The 16,605-nt window shown below is 61.1% G+C and overlaps 1 protein-coding gene across 5 annotated transcripts in view; it reads left to right on the plus strand.

Moving 5' to 3' along the window:
- Positions 1-2,555: 2,555 nt before the first annotated feature.
- The window catches only part of SLX9 (SLX9 ribosome biogenesis factor), a 35,247-nt gene continuing 21,197 nt past the window's right edge, over positions 2,556-16,605 (plus strand). For 3 of the 5 annotated variants that reach the window (XM_026492181.4, XM_026492260.4, XM_044386460.3), the window contains exons 1-2: positions 2,556-2,731; positions 5,045-5,153. In XM_026492181.4, the coding sequence (XP_026347966.2) occupies positions 2,594-2,731; positions 5,045-5,153 (247 nt within the window). In that variant the 5' untranslated portion in view covers positions 2,556-2,593. Of the gene's footprint in view, positions 2,732-3,070; positions 4,187-5,044; positions 5,154-16,605 lie in introns of those variants that run through there. The other 2 variants (XM_026492404.4, XM_026492329.4) reach the window with 2 other exon arrangements.

Raw genomic sequence — 16,605 nt, forward strand, 5'->3', positions numbered from 1 at the left:
GAAGTGCTGACACTGGGCACTTGGCGAGTGCAGGGTTAGGGCAGCGGCCCAGGGCCAGGCAGGGTTGGGAGTCCAAATCCCAGGACTGTGACTGGGTGCAGGCGGCGTCGGAGCTGCAAGGGGCTGCCCGACCGGGAGCGGTCGCTGGCCCCTCTCACACGCAGCTTGGTGGGGTCTGCGGAACCCGGTCCTTCAGTAGGAAGTCCCTCACTGAGGGCCCCGGGGGAGTCTGCACCTCCTGGAGGCCATCCTTCCGCGGCTGACCCCAGGCCTCGGCGCGCAGCGGTCTTGAGACGGCCTGTGTGCAGTCCGCGCGGGCGGAGGCCGGAGGGCAGCAGGCGCGGGGACACGAATTCTCCCGCAGCCCCGCGGCGAGCCCAGCTCCGCCCGGAAACCCAGAAACCCAGAGTGCGCCCACCTCGGGCCGCGAGCGCCCTCGGGCGACAAAAGAATGAGTCCAAGAAAAAGCATAGAATCCGCTGGGAGGGGACGCCCCGGGACGCGGCTGAGCGCTGGGGAGGGCAGAGCAGATGGGGCGGGGCCTCCCGGGTAGGGTAGGGCCAGCGGGGTAGCCTTTCCAGGGCTCTCTGGGGAGATGGGGGTGCTGTAAGCAGAGAGGGACTCCAGGAGGGCCAAGGGTATGGCTAGAGGGCAGGGAGACCGCTGAGGAGGCCAGGGCTGGAGACCCCGGGGTGGGGCTGGGGGAGTTTGGGGGTAGAGATAGGGGGCTGCTGGATTGAATGTGACAGGAACCAGGGAGCCAGCGAAGATGACGCCTTGGTTTTTGGCTTGGGCAGCTGGGTGGGTCACAGTGCCATTCTTTGGAAGGCAAATATGCTGCTGGGGCATGGGGCCAGATTGGGATTCGCACCAAGAATTCTGTTTTGAGATTTTCACTAAATATTCAGGTGGAGATGGAGAGATCCAGCTGCAGAAGGAAATGTCAGGATAGCAGGGTAGGGCACGGAAAGCGTGGATAGGAGGAGGTCACCCAGGGGGCTCATGGGACAGGTGGAAAGAGAACATGGCCCAGGACTTTAAAAAACTCCTAGCTGATCCATTTTGTTGGACACTGTTTTCCTTTTATTGAGAAAACTTGCACTGCACAGAAGAGGCAAAAAGCCAACCCTGAAAGTGAAGCTGTCCAGCAGGCCTCGAGCTGACCAGGTGCTAAGTATAAGCAGTGCTGCTCACAGCCTTGCAAGAGGTTCTAGCCAGAGGAAGCTGGTCTCTCCTTTTGATCAACCTGGTCTGGCAGATGCCGGTCAGACATCCATGTTGGCAGCTCTTACAGTGTGGGGTTGTCAAGCCTGAGAGGGTCTTCTGGGGTTTCTTCCAGGGACATTTCCCTGCGGCTTCAGCCTAGATCCGTGCCGTGAAGTCACCCCTGTATGTTCTGGCCTGATGCCTCTGAGGTGCCTGCTTCATCTACAGATGGCCTCATTCCCTGTTGGGACATTCTGGGACTGGGTAGGTCGGCTCCTGCACAGCCTGGCCAAGGATGCCCCGAACAGACCTGCTACCGACCCAGGCAGGGTGTGTTGACTTGCCATGGTCTGCCTTTTCTAGAATATCACATCCTCAATAAAGCTGTGTAAGTGGACACCAATTCCAGCCGGTTATGTGGCCTTGAGTCAATCACGGATCGATCACCTTGGCCTTAAGCGGCTGTTGTGGTCGTCTGTCCAATCTCCGGAGAAGTAGCAGCAGCTCGGCCTGTGGCTGGCTCTTCCTCTCCCAGACCCGTCTGGGTGGGTGGGCTTCCACTGGGCTCCCCGCCGGGGTTGAGCCGTGGGTGCTGGGACCCAGTGTAGGGGGTACAGTGTGGCCAGTGCCCTGGCTGAGTCTGGACTCCCGCATGGCCCCAACCACAGCCCGTTTGGTACTGTACTTTGTTCTAGATTCGTCAGCTTTGCGTCCCCAGCAGCACAACGGGCTCCATGAGCATGGGAGTCAGGCCCGCCGCCAGGTCGCCTTCCTGTACAGACCCGTCCCGCCCCGTCCCGGGGCACAGCAAGCAGCCGCGGAGTCCCAAGAGCAGGGCTTCCAGCCTGCAGCCCGCTCCGCCCTGGGGCTGAACCGCGCGTCACACCAGTTTCCGGGGATCGTTCGGAGTAAATGAAAGGCTCAGTGTTCGATCAGAGTTAGTGACAGCACACGGACTAGGGGGATCAAGGGTGTGGGGGCTCCCCTTCGTGCCCGGGTGCTTCACTGCAGATGGGCTGCGCTTCTCACCACACGCAGGCCCGCACGCCCCCGTCCTCTGAGGCCGCGTTCTGAAAGGCACGGGGCTGTGTGGCCAACACACTCGTGTGTGTCCAACATGCTTGGTGCCCGTGCAGGCTGTGTCTATCCTTGCCCCCGGTCGCGGACGGCCGCCTGGACCGCACACATTTCCCACACCTGCGGGGCCGGTGGGGCGGGGCCGCGCGTCCTAGCCCCGCCCCCGCCCAGGCTCCTGCTTGGCGGCACCGGAGGAGCCCGGACCCCAGCCACCCGGCTCCCGTTTCCGCCCGGGCCGCCCGCGCGCAGGACCAGCTTCCGGCCGGCGGTTCGCGCGCGTCGCAAGGCTTCCGGCGGGGTTCGCGGGAGCATGGGGAAGGTGCGGGGCCTGCGGGCCCGCGTGCACCAGGCGGCGGTGAGGCCCGCGGGGCAGGCTCCGCCCGACCCCGCGCCTCCGGCGCGGCAGGCGGCCCCGGCGCAGGCGGCGGCCGGCGGGGTCGGCGCGAAGGTGAGTGGCGGTGCGGTGGGCGTCTCCGGGCGTGGGGGCCGCCCCCGGGAGTGGGGGCCGCGCGGCGTCAGGGAGGCTGGCAGCGGGGCAGCGAGCGGGAGAGAGGCCCGCTCCATGTGTGCGCGCGTCCGTCCGTCCGTCCCTCCTCCTCCCGGGGCCGCGCTGCGCCTGCTGCTTTCGGGTTCGGTGGGGGTGCGGCCGGGACCCCGGGACCGGGGCTTCGCGCCCTTTCTCCCGGTGCGCGCTGCGGGTGAGCCGGGGGCTGGCGAGCGGACCGCACCGCGCGGGTCGGGGGGGCGGGGGTACGAGCCCTGCGCACGTGGACGCCGGGTGTAGTAGTAAGTGCTTGGTCGGCCACGACTTTACGACTTCCGGACGGCCCTAACCCTGTTTGCTGCTGAGAAATGACCCGGCACGCTCAGCTGCCGATGGAGGAGCTGATGCTTTAACACGGGGTCTGGCACCGGCGCCCTGGTTTTCATGGAAACTCTTCAAATGTCATTTGCGTGTCGTAGAATTGGCTCGTTTGAAGTGGACAATTCAGTGGGCATTTTTTAGTGTATTCGCAGAGGATTGCAGTCGTCACTACAAATTTCAGAACATTTTCGTCACCCCAGAGAGACACCCTACCCTGGCCCGAGGAGGTGGCCCCTAGTCTTCCTGGCTCGTTAGTACCTCTGCCCTACAGAAGCTGGGGTGAGAGGTGAGATTGCTGTTCCCAGCCCTCCCCGCCTGAGGTGGAGCTTCTGCTCAGCAGGTGGGGGCGAGTTGGGGGAAGGGAGCCTCATCCTCTGGCTCACCTTCTTGGACTGGAGCCCGTGGCACATGGTGGAGGGGTCGCTGGCCGCTGGGGCAGAGGAGTAGAGCTCCCAAGGGAGTTTCTGTAAGGAGGGGTTGGAGAACAGGGCATAGCTCCTAAGCCATAGGTCTTTAGTTCGTGATGAGATTTAGCTAAATGGTTGCTGGCAGATCGTCTGCCGCACCCCTCTCCTGCCCATCTGAGCAGGGTCTCCCTGCAGCCCTGGCTCTCCATGCCTGGGCTGGTCAGACCAGGTGCGATTCCCCCTGCGGGTAGAATCCTGCTGGATTCGGGACTGCAGCCAGGTTAGAAGGAAACAGCCCACAGAGAATAAGCATCGGCATTGGAATTAGATGCTGTGAGGGCCAAAAGTTGGATTACCAGATGCAGACTGTGGAGTAGGGATGTCTGGACTGTAGAAGAGAAGGAAGCAGAAGAAAACCTTGAGGAGAGACGAAGATTACAGTTGCTGCACCCTGACACGGAATAGGCAGTGACACAGGCCACTGGTTTCTCGTCACATAATGACATTGCACACCTCAAAAGACACCGCAGCCTCGTAATGTCAATACCTGTTATAGTAGGTTCCAGAAGTTTGAAGCAACGAGGTGTGAAGCGCCACTGTGGACAGTGTCTGAATGGCCACGTGAAAAGAGGTGAGGATTGGCTGTGTGCACACCGCCGTGGGCGGCCTGGGTCTGCACACTGCCCCTGGTCTCCTGTGGCTCCTCCTTGGTAGGAGGGCTCAGCTGGGGAGGCCTTCCCTGCTTGGTCCTCCCAGCTGCCTCCCAGGCTCCAGCACTGCCCCCTGTGAATTTTCTGATGTCTCTTGCTGACCGACTTTCCCTCCCACCCTGGGAGCTTCCGAGGAGCGTGGGCTTCTTGTTCAGGTGCTCTGTGCGAGCTCTGGGTTGCAGGCACTCAGGCTGGTTTCTGCTCACCGCAGTCCTGTCTCGGTCTGTGACTCCCCTGGGGGTTGATGCTGCAGTCCCTCCAGGGTCCCCGTCCTGGAGCTTGGACATGTCATGAGCCACATGGGCCTGGGAGGTGGGCTCTGGCTCAGCACAGTGTGATTGGCAGTGACTGGGAGGGTTTTGGAGTCTCACTGTGGTATGAGTGTGGGTCGGAGGCAGGCCTGGGGAGAGACTGCTGAGGTGGGACAGTGCTGTGGGAAGAAGATGGTGCAGGTTCAAGGGGGAAATCTGGTTCCTGTCACAGTGCTTCTGAATGTTCATAACCACTACCCATCCTGAGTCTGGGCTAAGGTGGGCCTCACACCAGGAGCAAAGCATGTTTGGCGGTTTGAGGCGGGCGGGCGGGAGTGCTGCCTTAGGTTCCCAGGGCCCTGGGCTCAGCTCTGGGTAGGCGGGGGTTACCTCCCCTGGCTCTCCATGGAGGAGCTGGCCCAGCCTGGCTCATCGAGAGGCCCTTCCGGGGTCTCTCCCTGCTCCGTGACCAGCCTCGCGTTGTACTCTGGAGCCACAGAGAAATCTTATATCTTCTTTCCTTTTTAGGAATGGGCTTTCATGAACACTGACGTTTTTGCCGGAACTAAGATAGACCCCGGAGTCTTGGTGCAGAAGCTGGACCCGGACACGAGGAGTGTGGCTTCCATTAGGAGAGGTGAGAATGCGTGGCTAAGGTCCGTGTGTTCACAGCTCTGGCCCCAGGCCGGGTTTAACATACTCATGTGTGGGCCAGGGTGAGTTTCAGCTCACTTGTACGTGTTTCAAAGGTTTTTTGTCCAATGGAGAAATTTTAAGGTGTACTAAAGTAGAAAAGGATGTAAAGATATCCCTTGTACCCATCACCCTCTTTCAACACACACTGGATTATTTTGAAGCAAACAGTGTTTTACTCGTAAATTCTTTTAATATGTATTCATGGGGCTCTTAAAACATAAATGTACAATACCGCTGTCACACCTAAATCAGTCAGTCGTTGTCCTTATCATCATATAAGCACGGGGTGCTTACATTGTCGTGGTCACCTAAAAATTTCTTTGCAGAAATCAGCGTGCACACGAGGCCACCGGTCCTCGCAGCTCCTGCCCCACTTTTTCCTTCATGTCTTATGATGTGGCGCAGGTCATTTTTCCCAGTGTACTTCCTGCATTTGGGACTTTGCTGCTTGTTTCTCTGACAGGCTGCTGCTGGTCACCAGCACTTGTGTGCGGTGGGCTCTGGCCTGGGCAGGGCACGCCACCGCTGTCCCCGCTGCCACTACCGCCGCCTGGAGAGAGGCCTCTCTGTGGTCCCCGGAGCTGTGCACTCACAGTTGGCGGCCTGTGAGCCTGTGCAGGGCAGGGCCGTATGGTCTGTAAGCCAGCTCTGCCTTTCAGTCTTGGAAGTTGTAAGTAGCTGCCTTCTAGCCGTGCTGCTGTAACCACTGATCTCTGTGGCCCCGTGGAACTCTGTCCAATCGAAGTGTTCTCTTGTTGGGTAATTATATGGCTTCCTGGTTTTTAATATCATTCCAGGTTTACATCTCCTGTTTGTAAGCCGTTCTTAAGGTTGTAAGTTGTAATTATTTCACAGCTGTGGTTGATATCAAGCCCTTTGTTTGGGGTTATGCTGTTTACACCTCGCTTTGGGGGTTTTATTGTTTCGCAGGGGAGATGTGCCCATCCCCATCTCCTTGCGCTTCTTAGTACATTGAAATCTGTAGCGGGAGCCCGCCCCTGGGTTCTTGGCCAGGAGCCTGCTAAGTAAACTAACAGAAGACAGGCAAACTAGAGAAAAACAGTGTATCTTCTGGGAGAAGCCTCTTTGAGCGGAAACTCCAAGGGGCAGTTGGAACTGAGGCTTCTGTGGGTCTTAGCATAGAAGGTGAATTCTGTAGGCTCCCAAGGGCTCAGACAGGTGAATCTCAGGGGACTTGGGGGGGGGGGGGGAGGTCCGCTGGCACAGGTGCATCTAGGTGTTGATTTCCCATCGTCTTCACGGTCCGAAGACGTCCGCCGACAGGGACCCAGGCAGTCATTGTCAGAATTTTCTGCTTTAGTCAGATGAGGGAAGCCGTGGGAGGGCTGCCTTCCGCATCTGTTGATCCCGTTTGCCTCCAGCTCCAAGGAATCCTTGTGGCGGCCAGAGTGGCACGTTCTGGGGGAGCACGTTCTCGTCCCTCGCAGACCCTCCTGCTGACTGTTTCTGAGGATGCACACCGCACAGCAGATTGCAGCTCGGTCTGTGTGCTGCCCTGGTGTGGGCCCCTGTGCCCCCGCAGGGACCGGGGGGCCGGGGCGGGGCTGTGCCTGGAGGCCACAGGCGCTCAGGCTTTTGTGTTGACCAGCGTGATCCAGCGGTTCTCTGTGTGTTCACCGTTCTCTTCTGGTCTCTCTATGCAGACGGTTTTTACCACTTTCCTTAGCCTTGGATGAGAGCTGTCTGATTGTACAGGTTAGCTCTTCTAGAGTTTTTAAATCGCCTACCAAGTTACTCCTTCAGAGAGCTGACAGATGCTGTCTTCCGACAGTGTCCCCCTCCTGCGTGCCACCTGTGGCCTCTCCCTGGCCCGCCTGCCTTCCTGGCGGCTGTGAGGCTGGTTGCCTTCTGCCCGTGGGATGGGCTCTCGTACTGGTCTGGCCCTGGTCTGGCTCCGCACAGGCTGAGCCCTCTGCAGGGTGGGCGGGCAGCCAGGCGGGAGATGGGACTGCTTGGCGCGTGCTCCCATGGTCGTCCTTCCAAGAGAGCCTCAGATCTGCCGCTGAGCAGCTGGCGCCGTGCGGCCCAAGGCAGCGGGGGCGCGCAGCCCGGAATGACTGAGCCCAGCCAGACCTGTTGCTGCGGTGATGGGCGCCGGGCGCTTGTGCCCTCCCTCCAGGGGCGTGGTGGAGGTAGTATCATGTGGCTTTTGTTCCTGTAGCTGCTGACAGACAGCTCTCAGTAACAGTCGTGTCCGTGGAAGTGCACACAGGTTCCCACTTACCTGAGAGGGTGGGCCTGGCAGGCTAGAGCTCGGCTGGGCTCTCCATGGGCACCGGGGTCCCTAGTCCTGAGCCTGCCTCTGGCCTGCCTGTAGTGGGGTCCCGGTGAGGGGCTGGCTTCAGGTGAGGACCCAGGGCAAAGAGCGGAGAAGCCGTCTATGCTGCAGTGTCCCCGAACGGTTCGGTGGGAGTGGAGGGGACAGAGCCTTCGTGTGCAGTTGTAGGTCCGGCATTGGACCACTGGTGATACACAGTGTTGGCTGTTGGGTTTTGGAGTGTGTGTTGAACTTCGGCTGTCTGGCAAGCGTGACATCTGCTGGGCGGGTGTGCCCCGTGGCCTGCCTGGAAGTTGCCTGGAGCTCCTCTCTCCATGGTGGCCAGGCAGTGCTCCCATGTCTGGGAGGGGCCGGCATACTTTGTCCCCCTTCACAATGATGGCACAGGAGGAGAAGTGATGGTGTCGGGGCTGGACCCTCCCTTCGCTGAGCTCAGAGAGATGTGGCCCCACCTGGGACTGGGAGTGACAGTGGGGCCTCCCTCTGGCACTGTTCCCTGCAGGGCATGGTCCCAGTCGCCTCTCCCCTCACTCCTTCCCTCCCCTTTCCATCTCTCCTGTGCAGAGAGAGCCGCTGAGGCTGTGTGCCCCTCCTTAGGGTGGTCCCCAGCCAGCACCGGGATCACGGGAACCCCACCGAGACCTGCTGGACCTTGTTTCCACCCCCTCCAGTGGTCTCTGATGCTGCCCTATCAGGATACTGGCCAGGAGCCTAGTGGGTCCTGTTTGGCGGCTAGAGGAGCACAGAAGCCTCTCCCGTCTTTTCTCGGGTCCAGCCCGGTCCTCTCGGTTCTTAGCTCTGCGTGAGCATGTCCTTCCTGGTCTGACTGGGTGCTCTCAGCCACGGCAGTCCTGCGGGAGCCCCGGGAGTGGTAGCGCCTCGCAGCCTCAGCTGGCCTGCAGCGGATCGGGGGCCTTGCGCTCGGGTCTCTGCCGAGGGGCCAGAACTCAGTCACCTCTTGCCTTCGAATGGAGTACCAGGGCTTTTTAGATAATTCCAGACCACCACAGAAAGCATGACCACCCAGAAGGAGCAAGACGTTACTTCCTAGCAAAGGGAACAGTGAAAGTCTGGGTGATGTGAGCCTGAACTGCCAAGGAGAGGTGGGGAGAAGGAGGGGAGGGGAAAGGAAGGAAGGTGCTAGGGTGTCTTTATGGGATGGGCAGTCAGAAGGGGTCACAAGAAGAGGGAGGAGAAGCTTAGTGAGAAAAAGCTTAGGAGAAAAGTATGTTTCACTCTTCAGGTCCTGGAGCCCAGGGCACAGCACACAGGCCACACAGGTGGGGGCGCCAGGGAGGGGGTTAGGAGGCCGAAGACGGGAATTGCTTGGTCTGGAGTGGGGGGGGTGTCTCTCCTCAGCCAGGAAGGTGTATTTTTAGGATGTCCAAAGTCATAACATACAGAAAATTAAACAATATTTACAGAATGAAAGGGCCTGGACTCTGGGGTGTGGAGCTCAGCGCTCGGGAGAACCGAGAGGGCCCCGGGGAGAGGCCTGGGTCCTGGGGACCCTGAAATGGGCAGGTAGCCTGGGGCCGAGCTGCTGGTGGGTAGGAGTGTGCGCTCAGGAGCCTCACGCGCTGGCAGCTTTCGGGCAGGGCGCTGGGTCTGCTCTGGGCCTCGGTGGTACGTCTGTGGAAGGGAAGCGGTAATACTGTTTGCCTTTGGGGTTTGGCCAGTTTTTGCTGAAGGTAGTTAGTAGATACGAGTGTCTGACAGGGTGCTTGATTTTGTCAGTGCCCAGCTGGTGCTGCTGAAGCCACAGCCCCTTCCCTGCCGGCCTGACGTGTCCAGACAGCTCCGGTGGCGGGGTTTTGGCCTCCCTGACGCCGTGCCGCCCTCTTTGCCAGCAGCTCTTCCGTCTTGGCCCGCATCACCTTGTCCCCCGACCTGCCGGTGCCCTGGATCCTACAGGGGGACGACACGCTTTGTGGCTCCCTCCCCAGGTTTGAGTGGCGGCTGGTGGCCTGAGGCAGCTGCGGGTCCTGTGGAAGGTGGCTTCTGAGGACTCAGCTGCTGCTCAGTCACCTGCTGGGCCAGAAAGGTGGGGGTGCCTTTCGGCCTGGATTAGCGCAAACTCGTCCCTCCAGAGTCCTTGCCCTGGGCCGAGTCACAGGTAGAACTGCTGCCTGCCTCCGGGTGGGGGGGCTCAGCCTGTTGTACGTCCCACCGTGTGCACGTGTGTGGCTCCCCTGGTGTGGACTAGTGCTCACACCCAAGGGGCCTCTTTGACCTTGTGGATGCTTTGCTGGTGGCATCTTCCCTGAGTTTGTATGTAGACCTTTGGGAATCCTGCTGGCCTGTGAGCCAAGTCTGTGCCTCCTGGGGCCCACCTTCTGATTCCAGGCAGGGATGCTGAGCTCCCCGTGGGGCGCCCGCTGGACTCTGCGGTGGGCTGTGGGGCTGCTGCAGTGCTGTGGCTCCGTCTCCCACCCTGGGGGCAGGAGGCTGTGGTGGGGAGCCAGAGGTCACCCCCAGTTCCTGCTGCAGATGGCCCCCCACCCCTGGCAGCAGAGCTCGGCTTTGCCCGGAGGGTCAGGGTCCATGGGCTCATGGACTTGTATGTGACAAGGCTTCGAAGCTCTGCTGTATCCGTCTTTGAGGGCATACGGCCGGGCCAGAGGATCTAGCCCCTGCGTCCTTCCCCTGCGCAGCACACCGCCCTGCAGTTCTCTTTCTAGTTCTGCATTCTTCCGTGCTGGAAGGTTGCAGGTAACAAGCCTAGTCTGTTGTCACATAAGCACCGCAGGGTGTTGGACCAGTGCTCCCGTGGCCTGGGCAGGCAGCGCTGGCCCCAGGACTCAAGCCCAGAGAGGCAGACACCCAAGGGCAGGCCTGGAAGAGGACACACTGGATGGCCAGCACGCTGGGTGGTATGGAGGCTGCCAGGAGGTACTGTGGGGGCTGACTAGGCTGTGGCGGAGAGGGTAGGGAGGTGGCGACGGTGAGCAGGCCAGACCAGCCTCCAGGCTGCAGGGACCCCAGGAGCAGAGCATGTGGGCCCCGCCCTCTGGTCTCCTGGCTCCAGGCTGCAGGGCTGTGACCTTGGCTCTGTCTGGAGCAGGTGCAGGCATGCAGTCTGTTCAGCAGAGGGCGGCAAAGCTGCGTCTCCTGTGCAGCCGAGCCTGGATTTGGAGAGGCTGGTCCTGCCTCCAGGAGGGGAGCTCCTGTGCACGGATTCCGGTGGCTTTCCGGGGCTCGTCTTCAGGGATTTTGTAAAGCCCTCCCTTCAAAGACTTTTCACCCCTTTCTGTCCAGCTGTGAAGTAGGGGCCAGACCAGACCCACCCAGAAGGTTTTCATTACTTATCCCCATGCCACCCTGAGTGTGCAGTGAGCAAGGAGAGGGGATTACTGCTCTGTGGACCAGGCCGGCGGCCTTGCTGGTAGCTGCCTGGGGCCTGCTTTGGCCGAGAGGCTGTTGGATTCCCCCGTGGCCTTCTTGCCCTCTCGAAGAGGAAAAGCCCAGAGCTCTGTGGTGGGCGGTGGTGTTATCAGGTCTGGGAGCCAGAGGGCCTTCCTGTTTCCTTGTTGCTGTGCGTGGTTTCTGCCCGTTGGAGGCGGCTGCGTCTCCTGTGACTCCAGGCTGCTGGCTGTGAGCCCCTCTGCTGTCGCCTGGGCATTTACTTGGTTCCTCGCCATGGGTGTAGGCCCTGGGAGGGAGCACCTCTGCCCAGTCCCAGGGAGGGGCACCTACTGCCTCGGGGGGTGACTTGCAGGGCCCGAAGTTCTGTTCATCTGACCAAGCAGAGGGTTGGAAGGCAGGGTCTTCGGCTCTGGGCCTGCTGGCAGCTGCGGGTCCACCGAGCTGGAATGCTGATGGCATCTGGCCCCACGGTCACGCGGTGCTGGGGCAGGAAGGGGCCTGCTGTCGGGCTGCTCGCGCTTTGGTCTGCCTCCAGCCCATTATTTTAACAACAGGAAGCAGGGAAGGGCAAGGTTAAGGAAGCAGCCTGGAAGGGCCCTGCTTGAATGGTTTGGAGAGGGTAGGGGTGTGAGGCTGTGGGGCACGGGGCCTGCATCCCACTCCCTCTGTCATCAGGGCTTTGGGTAAGAGGAATATGGGAGTCCTTGGTCCTGTGTTTGAATTCCCCTTCCTCCCCAGTTTGAGACAAGCCAAAGCCACTTCGTTTCCAAGACCCACTTCCAGCCTCTAGACGGGCTGTTCGTGGGAGATGAAGCCTGAGAGGACCTGGCTGAGGCCCAGGGGCGCTGCAGCCCGGCCATGCGAGGACTTGCGTGCACAGTCTGTGCTGAGAGGGATGAGGTGTGGAGCCAGGAGCACAGCGGCACCCCAGCACCCCAGAGTGGCCGCAGCTTGCCGTCCGCCCATCGAGCTCTTGCGCTTGCGGGGGGCATGCCTGTGTTAGGCTGAGCAGCCGGAGCCTCTGTGCCCGTCCCAGCAGCCCTGAGCGTGGTGTGGGGGCTGAAATCCATGCTGGAGCAGGCCTGGTGGCTTTAGGACGTGTCTTTGCCTGGGTTGAAGCAGGGTAGGTGTGGTGTGGTGAATGTCTGCCTAACAGCCGTGCCTGTGGGCCTGAGCCCAGGGGTGCCACGGGCAGGGTCCGGCCAGTCGCTGGGTGTACCCCTCCGGCAGGGACCTCCCTGCCCAGTTCCAGGCCCTCTCTTGGGTGCCCCTCTCTGAGAGCCCCAGCCCAAACCCTGTCCCCATGCTGTTGCCCAGCCCTGGTGACCCAAATGCCAGCAGGGCTACAACAGCCCACATTGGGGGTGGGGGAGAGATGGGACATGCCCAGCACACCCGGGGTTCCCAGAGTCAGTGTGGAGGCACCACCCATCACCACCACTCTCACCGGGTCCAGGGCCTCAACGAGGGCCACAGCCCCTTTGAGCACGGGGCCCCTCCTTCTTCCCATCAGGGGTCCCTGGCTTGGCTCAGAGTAGACTCGGGAGTCAGTGTCTACCTGTGTCCACCCTCAGGAGAGTGAAGGGGACCATCGGGGTGAGCCAGGCAGCCCCCCCGCAGGACTAAGGCCCAAGGTCCTGCCAGTCAATGGAAAAGAGGACCAGGATTGGGACTGGAAGGACCGTACCCCACTCTACAGCCAGGCCACTGGGGTTCCACACTGCCGGGCGTTGGTGGGCCTGTTGGCGAGGCCCCAGGTCTAGGTCTGGATCAGGCTCAAACCCTGGGAGTGCTCATGTTTGTGCTCTTAGATAGCTCTGGGCGTCTGTCGCGCCCCGACCTGCGCCCGAGCCGCCTCCTGCCACAGCGGGCAGTGGCTGGCGTGAGGACACTCCTGTAGTCGGATGTTCTGTCACTTCCTTGGGGACCTGGGAGGCCGAGCTCTTCTGCTCCTTTTAGCCTGGCACTCTCATGAGTGACGCGCTGTGGACATGCTGCAGTGGGGTGGGTGCGCTCTGGCTCCCGGCCGGTCTCTGCTGTCGGGGGCTGTCTTCATCTCGTCAGCTGTCTGTGGTGCTGCTGCGTTTGTCCCAGGGCGTGCACGCTTCAGTGACCCCCTGTGCTGTGTTGGCAGGCAGTCAGGAGCCAGCCTGCTCAGTTACGTCCTGCCCACCGTTTTCTCACTGGCGGCCTGAGGCTTTCTGCAATTGGCTCCCTCCCCTGCAAGAGAGCCGCTGGAAGGCCCTGTGAGGTCGTTCTTGTAGAGCTCTGATCGCAGAGCACGGCCCAGGCAGGTGACAGGGAGGCTCATGGCCACTCTGTCCTCTGTCCTGGAGCTTGTGACGGCAGCACCCTCCCTGGCAGCATGGCAGCCTCGTGTTCATCCGGTTCAAGTAGCTTGTTGGATTTGACCGTCTTAGGAATGGCTGACACCTGCACGGGGGAGAACATGCAGCCATTCGGGGGCCAGCGTCTTGCTGCAGTGGACCTTTCCACGCACAGGAGATGGGGAGCATGGAGAGTCGGCGGGGAGCAGATCTGGGCTCGCTCTGGAACCTGGGGGGAGCAGGAGGGGCCAGGCTGTGGAAGAAGCCCTTTCGCCCTGTGCTCTGCGAGATCCTGGCTCCATGAAGCTGAGCTGATGCCTGAATGGGTGCCCTGAATCCTCCACCCTACACGACCAGGCTGAGTCCTGGCGGAGGCTCGCGAGTTAGGGACTGGCCTCCCTCTGAAACTGCTTTTGTGAAAGGGAACACTTCGTAATTGGAAAGGCATGTGTGCTTATAGAAAAGACAAAGCCTCCTTCTGCACCCAGACACCACTGTCCCTGCATGGGATTTTGTGTTTGTGACCCGGCTCTGCCCACAGACTGACCTGGTCAGAACGATGCCACCTGCCCCGTTTGAGGGAGTGGCCGGCGGGCCCCTAGGCCGAGCCCGCCTCGCTGTCCTTCGTGCACACGGGCCCCTCCTCACGTGGCCGGCCGGGTAGAGCCGCTGGCCCTGTCTGGGGGAATGTCCATCCGGGACTAGCTCTGGCTGCCTCCTGCAGGGCTTGCGGAATGCCTGTCTGCTTCTGTGCACACCGAGCAGGAGGTCTTCAGGGCCGCGCGGAGCGGGGGCGGCCCGGTGTGGACGGTGGTGTGCCGCCTCAGTCCTGGAGCTCCTCCGCCAGCAGAGTTGGGTCTGGTCGCGGGCAGGTCCTCGGGTCTCCTTTGCCACCAGATACCACCTGAGAGCCTTCTCTCCTCTCCTGCCGCTCCAGAGCCTGCCTTCCAAGGGGGGACGCTGTCTTTCCAGCGCCGCCCACCAGCAGCGGCCTTTGGACCCGATGGGGCATGTGGGGTTATGTGGCCGTTTGGGGGTCATTCCTTTGTGAGGGCGACTGCTCCTTGGGCACAAGTGTCATATGCTGGAGAAGACGGGGTGGGAGGTGCTGTCTGAGCGTGTGGCTCACTCTTTCTAAACCCGGCACTCCGGACTTGGCGGCAAGGAGCTATTTCAGGCTCTCGATGCTTGTGGAGCCTGGCAGCAGCACCCCGCCGAGGCTGCTCCTGTCGCTCATGTCCCCGGTGGCTGAGAGGGGGCTGGAGGCCTGTGCATGTGGTCTCTGTCCGTCCACGTCGTCCGGCCCTGTCGGGGCTTGGTGCCCGCGGCCGTGGCAGCCTCCTCCCTCGGGCGCCTGCAAGCTGTGGGTTTTCCAAAGGCCACTTCAAGATACTCAGGCGGAATCTGTGAGGTTGGGGCCCTCTGGGCCTCTTGTGGACGAAGGGTCCTCACGTCCCTCCTGCTCAGAGGGAGGCACTGTCCAGTGAAAGCGGTGTGACCACTGAACCTGAGTGCCGCCTCTGCTTGCCCGTCTGCCTGTGACTCCCCCCTGTGCTGCGGGCTTGGTGCTCCCGGTAGGGGAGGGGTGTGGCCTGACAAGGAGCCTAGAGCAGGGCCTGGCCTTGCCCCCTGTGCGATCGTCCTGGGCGCCTCGTAGATTGTGGAGAGGAGGGGACACCCCCAGAGCGTGTTGAGTACATGCTGCTTGGGGGGGCCCTTGGGGCACCTTGCCCAGCATCCCCTTTCTCCCCGGCAGACGTTGAGGCCCCCAGCCCCCGCCGGAGGGAGGCTGCGCGTGGCTGGAGCCTGTCAGGGGGAGGCGCTGCCTGCAGGTTTCCTTCCCCGAGAGAGGAGCCCACGAGGATGAGCTGTTCGCCTCCGTCCTTAGAGCCAGTGTGCTGCTTGCTGCCTGTGGCGCTTGCTTATCTGGAGGGTTCCCCCACCTGCTCTCTCCTGACAGTGGCCTGCGGAAGGTGCTGGAGGTGGGACGAGGGGCCGTGGGAGGGGCAGACGGGTTCCTCGCGTCCTTCTGGGGAGGGGCCCAGGCGCCTGCAGGACAGTCTGCCCCGAGGGGAGCCCCCAGGAGCCCCTCCTGTCTGCCCGTGGGTGCTGCTCTCGTCCCTCCTCCCGTCAGTCTGTCGGGTGGGCAGGGCCACCTCTGAAGGAGGACAGCTCTGCGGCTGCAGAACCAAACCCACGGGCGGCCCCGTCAGCCTTCAGCTCTGACAGCTGTGCCAGTGACCACGTCACCATGTGTCTTTATGTTAGAAGTTGGTCCTGAGGGTTTCGAGTCTGTCCTTTTGACATATGCAACAGTTTGGGACATATGGGAGTTCATCATGGGAGAGGTTTTCATCAACAGAAAGGGTGCTTTAACAGGAAAATTGGGTGGGTGTGTTTTTGAGAATATGTTGGTGTGGCCTTTTTGGTTAATAGTCTTGTCACTTTTCTTCCCAGACATTGTCTCTGTTGAGGGAAATTTGTTCCCCGGGTGTTTTTTTTTTTATATCTTTGGTTTTTTTAAAAATTTCTAAATGGCCGTCTTCTTGCAGCATGCGGTGTAAATAAACAGAAAAACGAAGGGAGCAGAGTCTGGCTGCGCCGTCTATAGATGACACCTGACTCAGGCTTGCCACGGTGGGGAGCGCAGGCACTCCTTGTTCTGGCTGCATCGCCGGCCGCCGGGTGCCGGCCATGCTTTCCCTCCTGGAGAGCCCACAGCGCTCACCCAGCCGTGCCTCCGAGGGCTAGCTGCCCTTCCTTGAGCTGGCGTCACACCACTGCCCTCTCGTTAGCAGGGCGCAGACGGGTGTGGAGACTCTGCGCTGGTGCAGCTGTGCCCACTGCAGGCTTCTCCGTGCCCACCGTCTGCACACGTGGCTGGCCCTGGCCCCGTGCTTCCCCGTGCTGGGCGTGGTTGCCCATCAGCACACGGTGACCTCGCTCCTCTGCAAGGCTGTTGGGGTTTGTCGTATGATGGGACCTACGCTGCAGGGCACGCTGTGTCCGCCCATCTTTGTGGATGCTAGTAATACCTCTAGATGGAAATGTAGCGGTGGAATTGCCGAGTCAGGTGTGCAGACATTAAAAAAATCAGTAGGTGGTCTTGGGAGCTAGATGGCCCCGTTGGCCCCAGGTTTGCGTCCCAAGTCCCCACTTGTGGCCCAGGGTATTAGTACATGCCTCTGACTGGGGGCCAACACAAGAAGCCCATAAAACAACAGAAGTCAGTAGATGCTGCCTGATCGCCTTCTAGAGACGCCGCTCGGTGGGAGCTCCTCCTGAGGTGGGAGTCGGCCTCTGGTCTGAGCTGGCTGGTGCGCGCTTAGGTCTCTGCTAACGTCAGGAGCGAACGGTGGGGGCAGGTTTGTGAAATGTGCGCTTCCTCGGAAGTTCCATTA

The sequence above is a fragment of the Ursus arctos genome, unplaced genomic scaffold, assembly GCF_023065955.2.
Source record: "Ursus arctos isolate Adak ecotype North America unplaced genomic scaffold, UrsArc2.0 scaffold_4, whole genome shotgun sequence".
Classification (NCBI taxonomy): Eukaryota; Metazoa; Chordata; class Mammalia; order Carnivora; family Ursidae; genus Ursus; species Ursus arctos.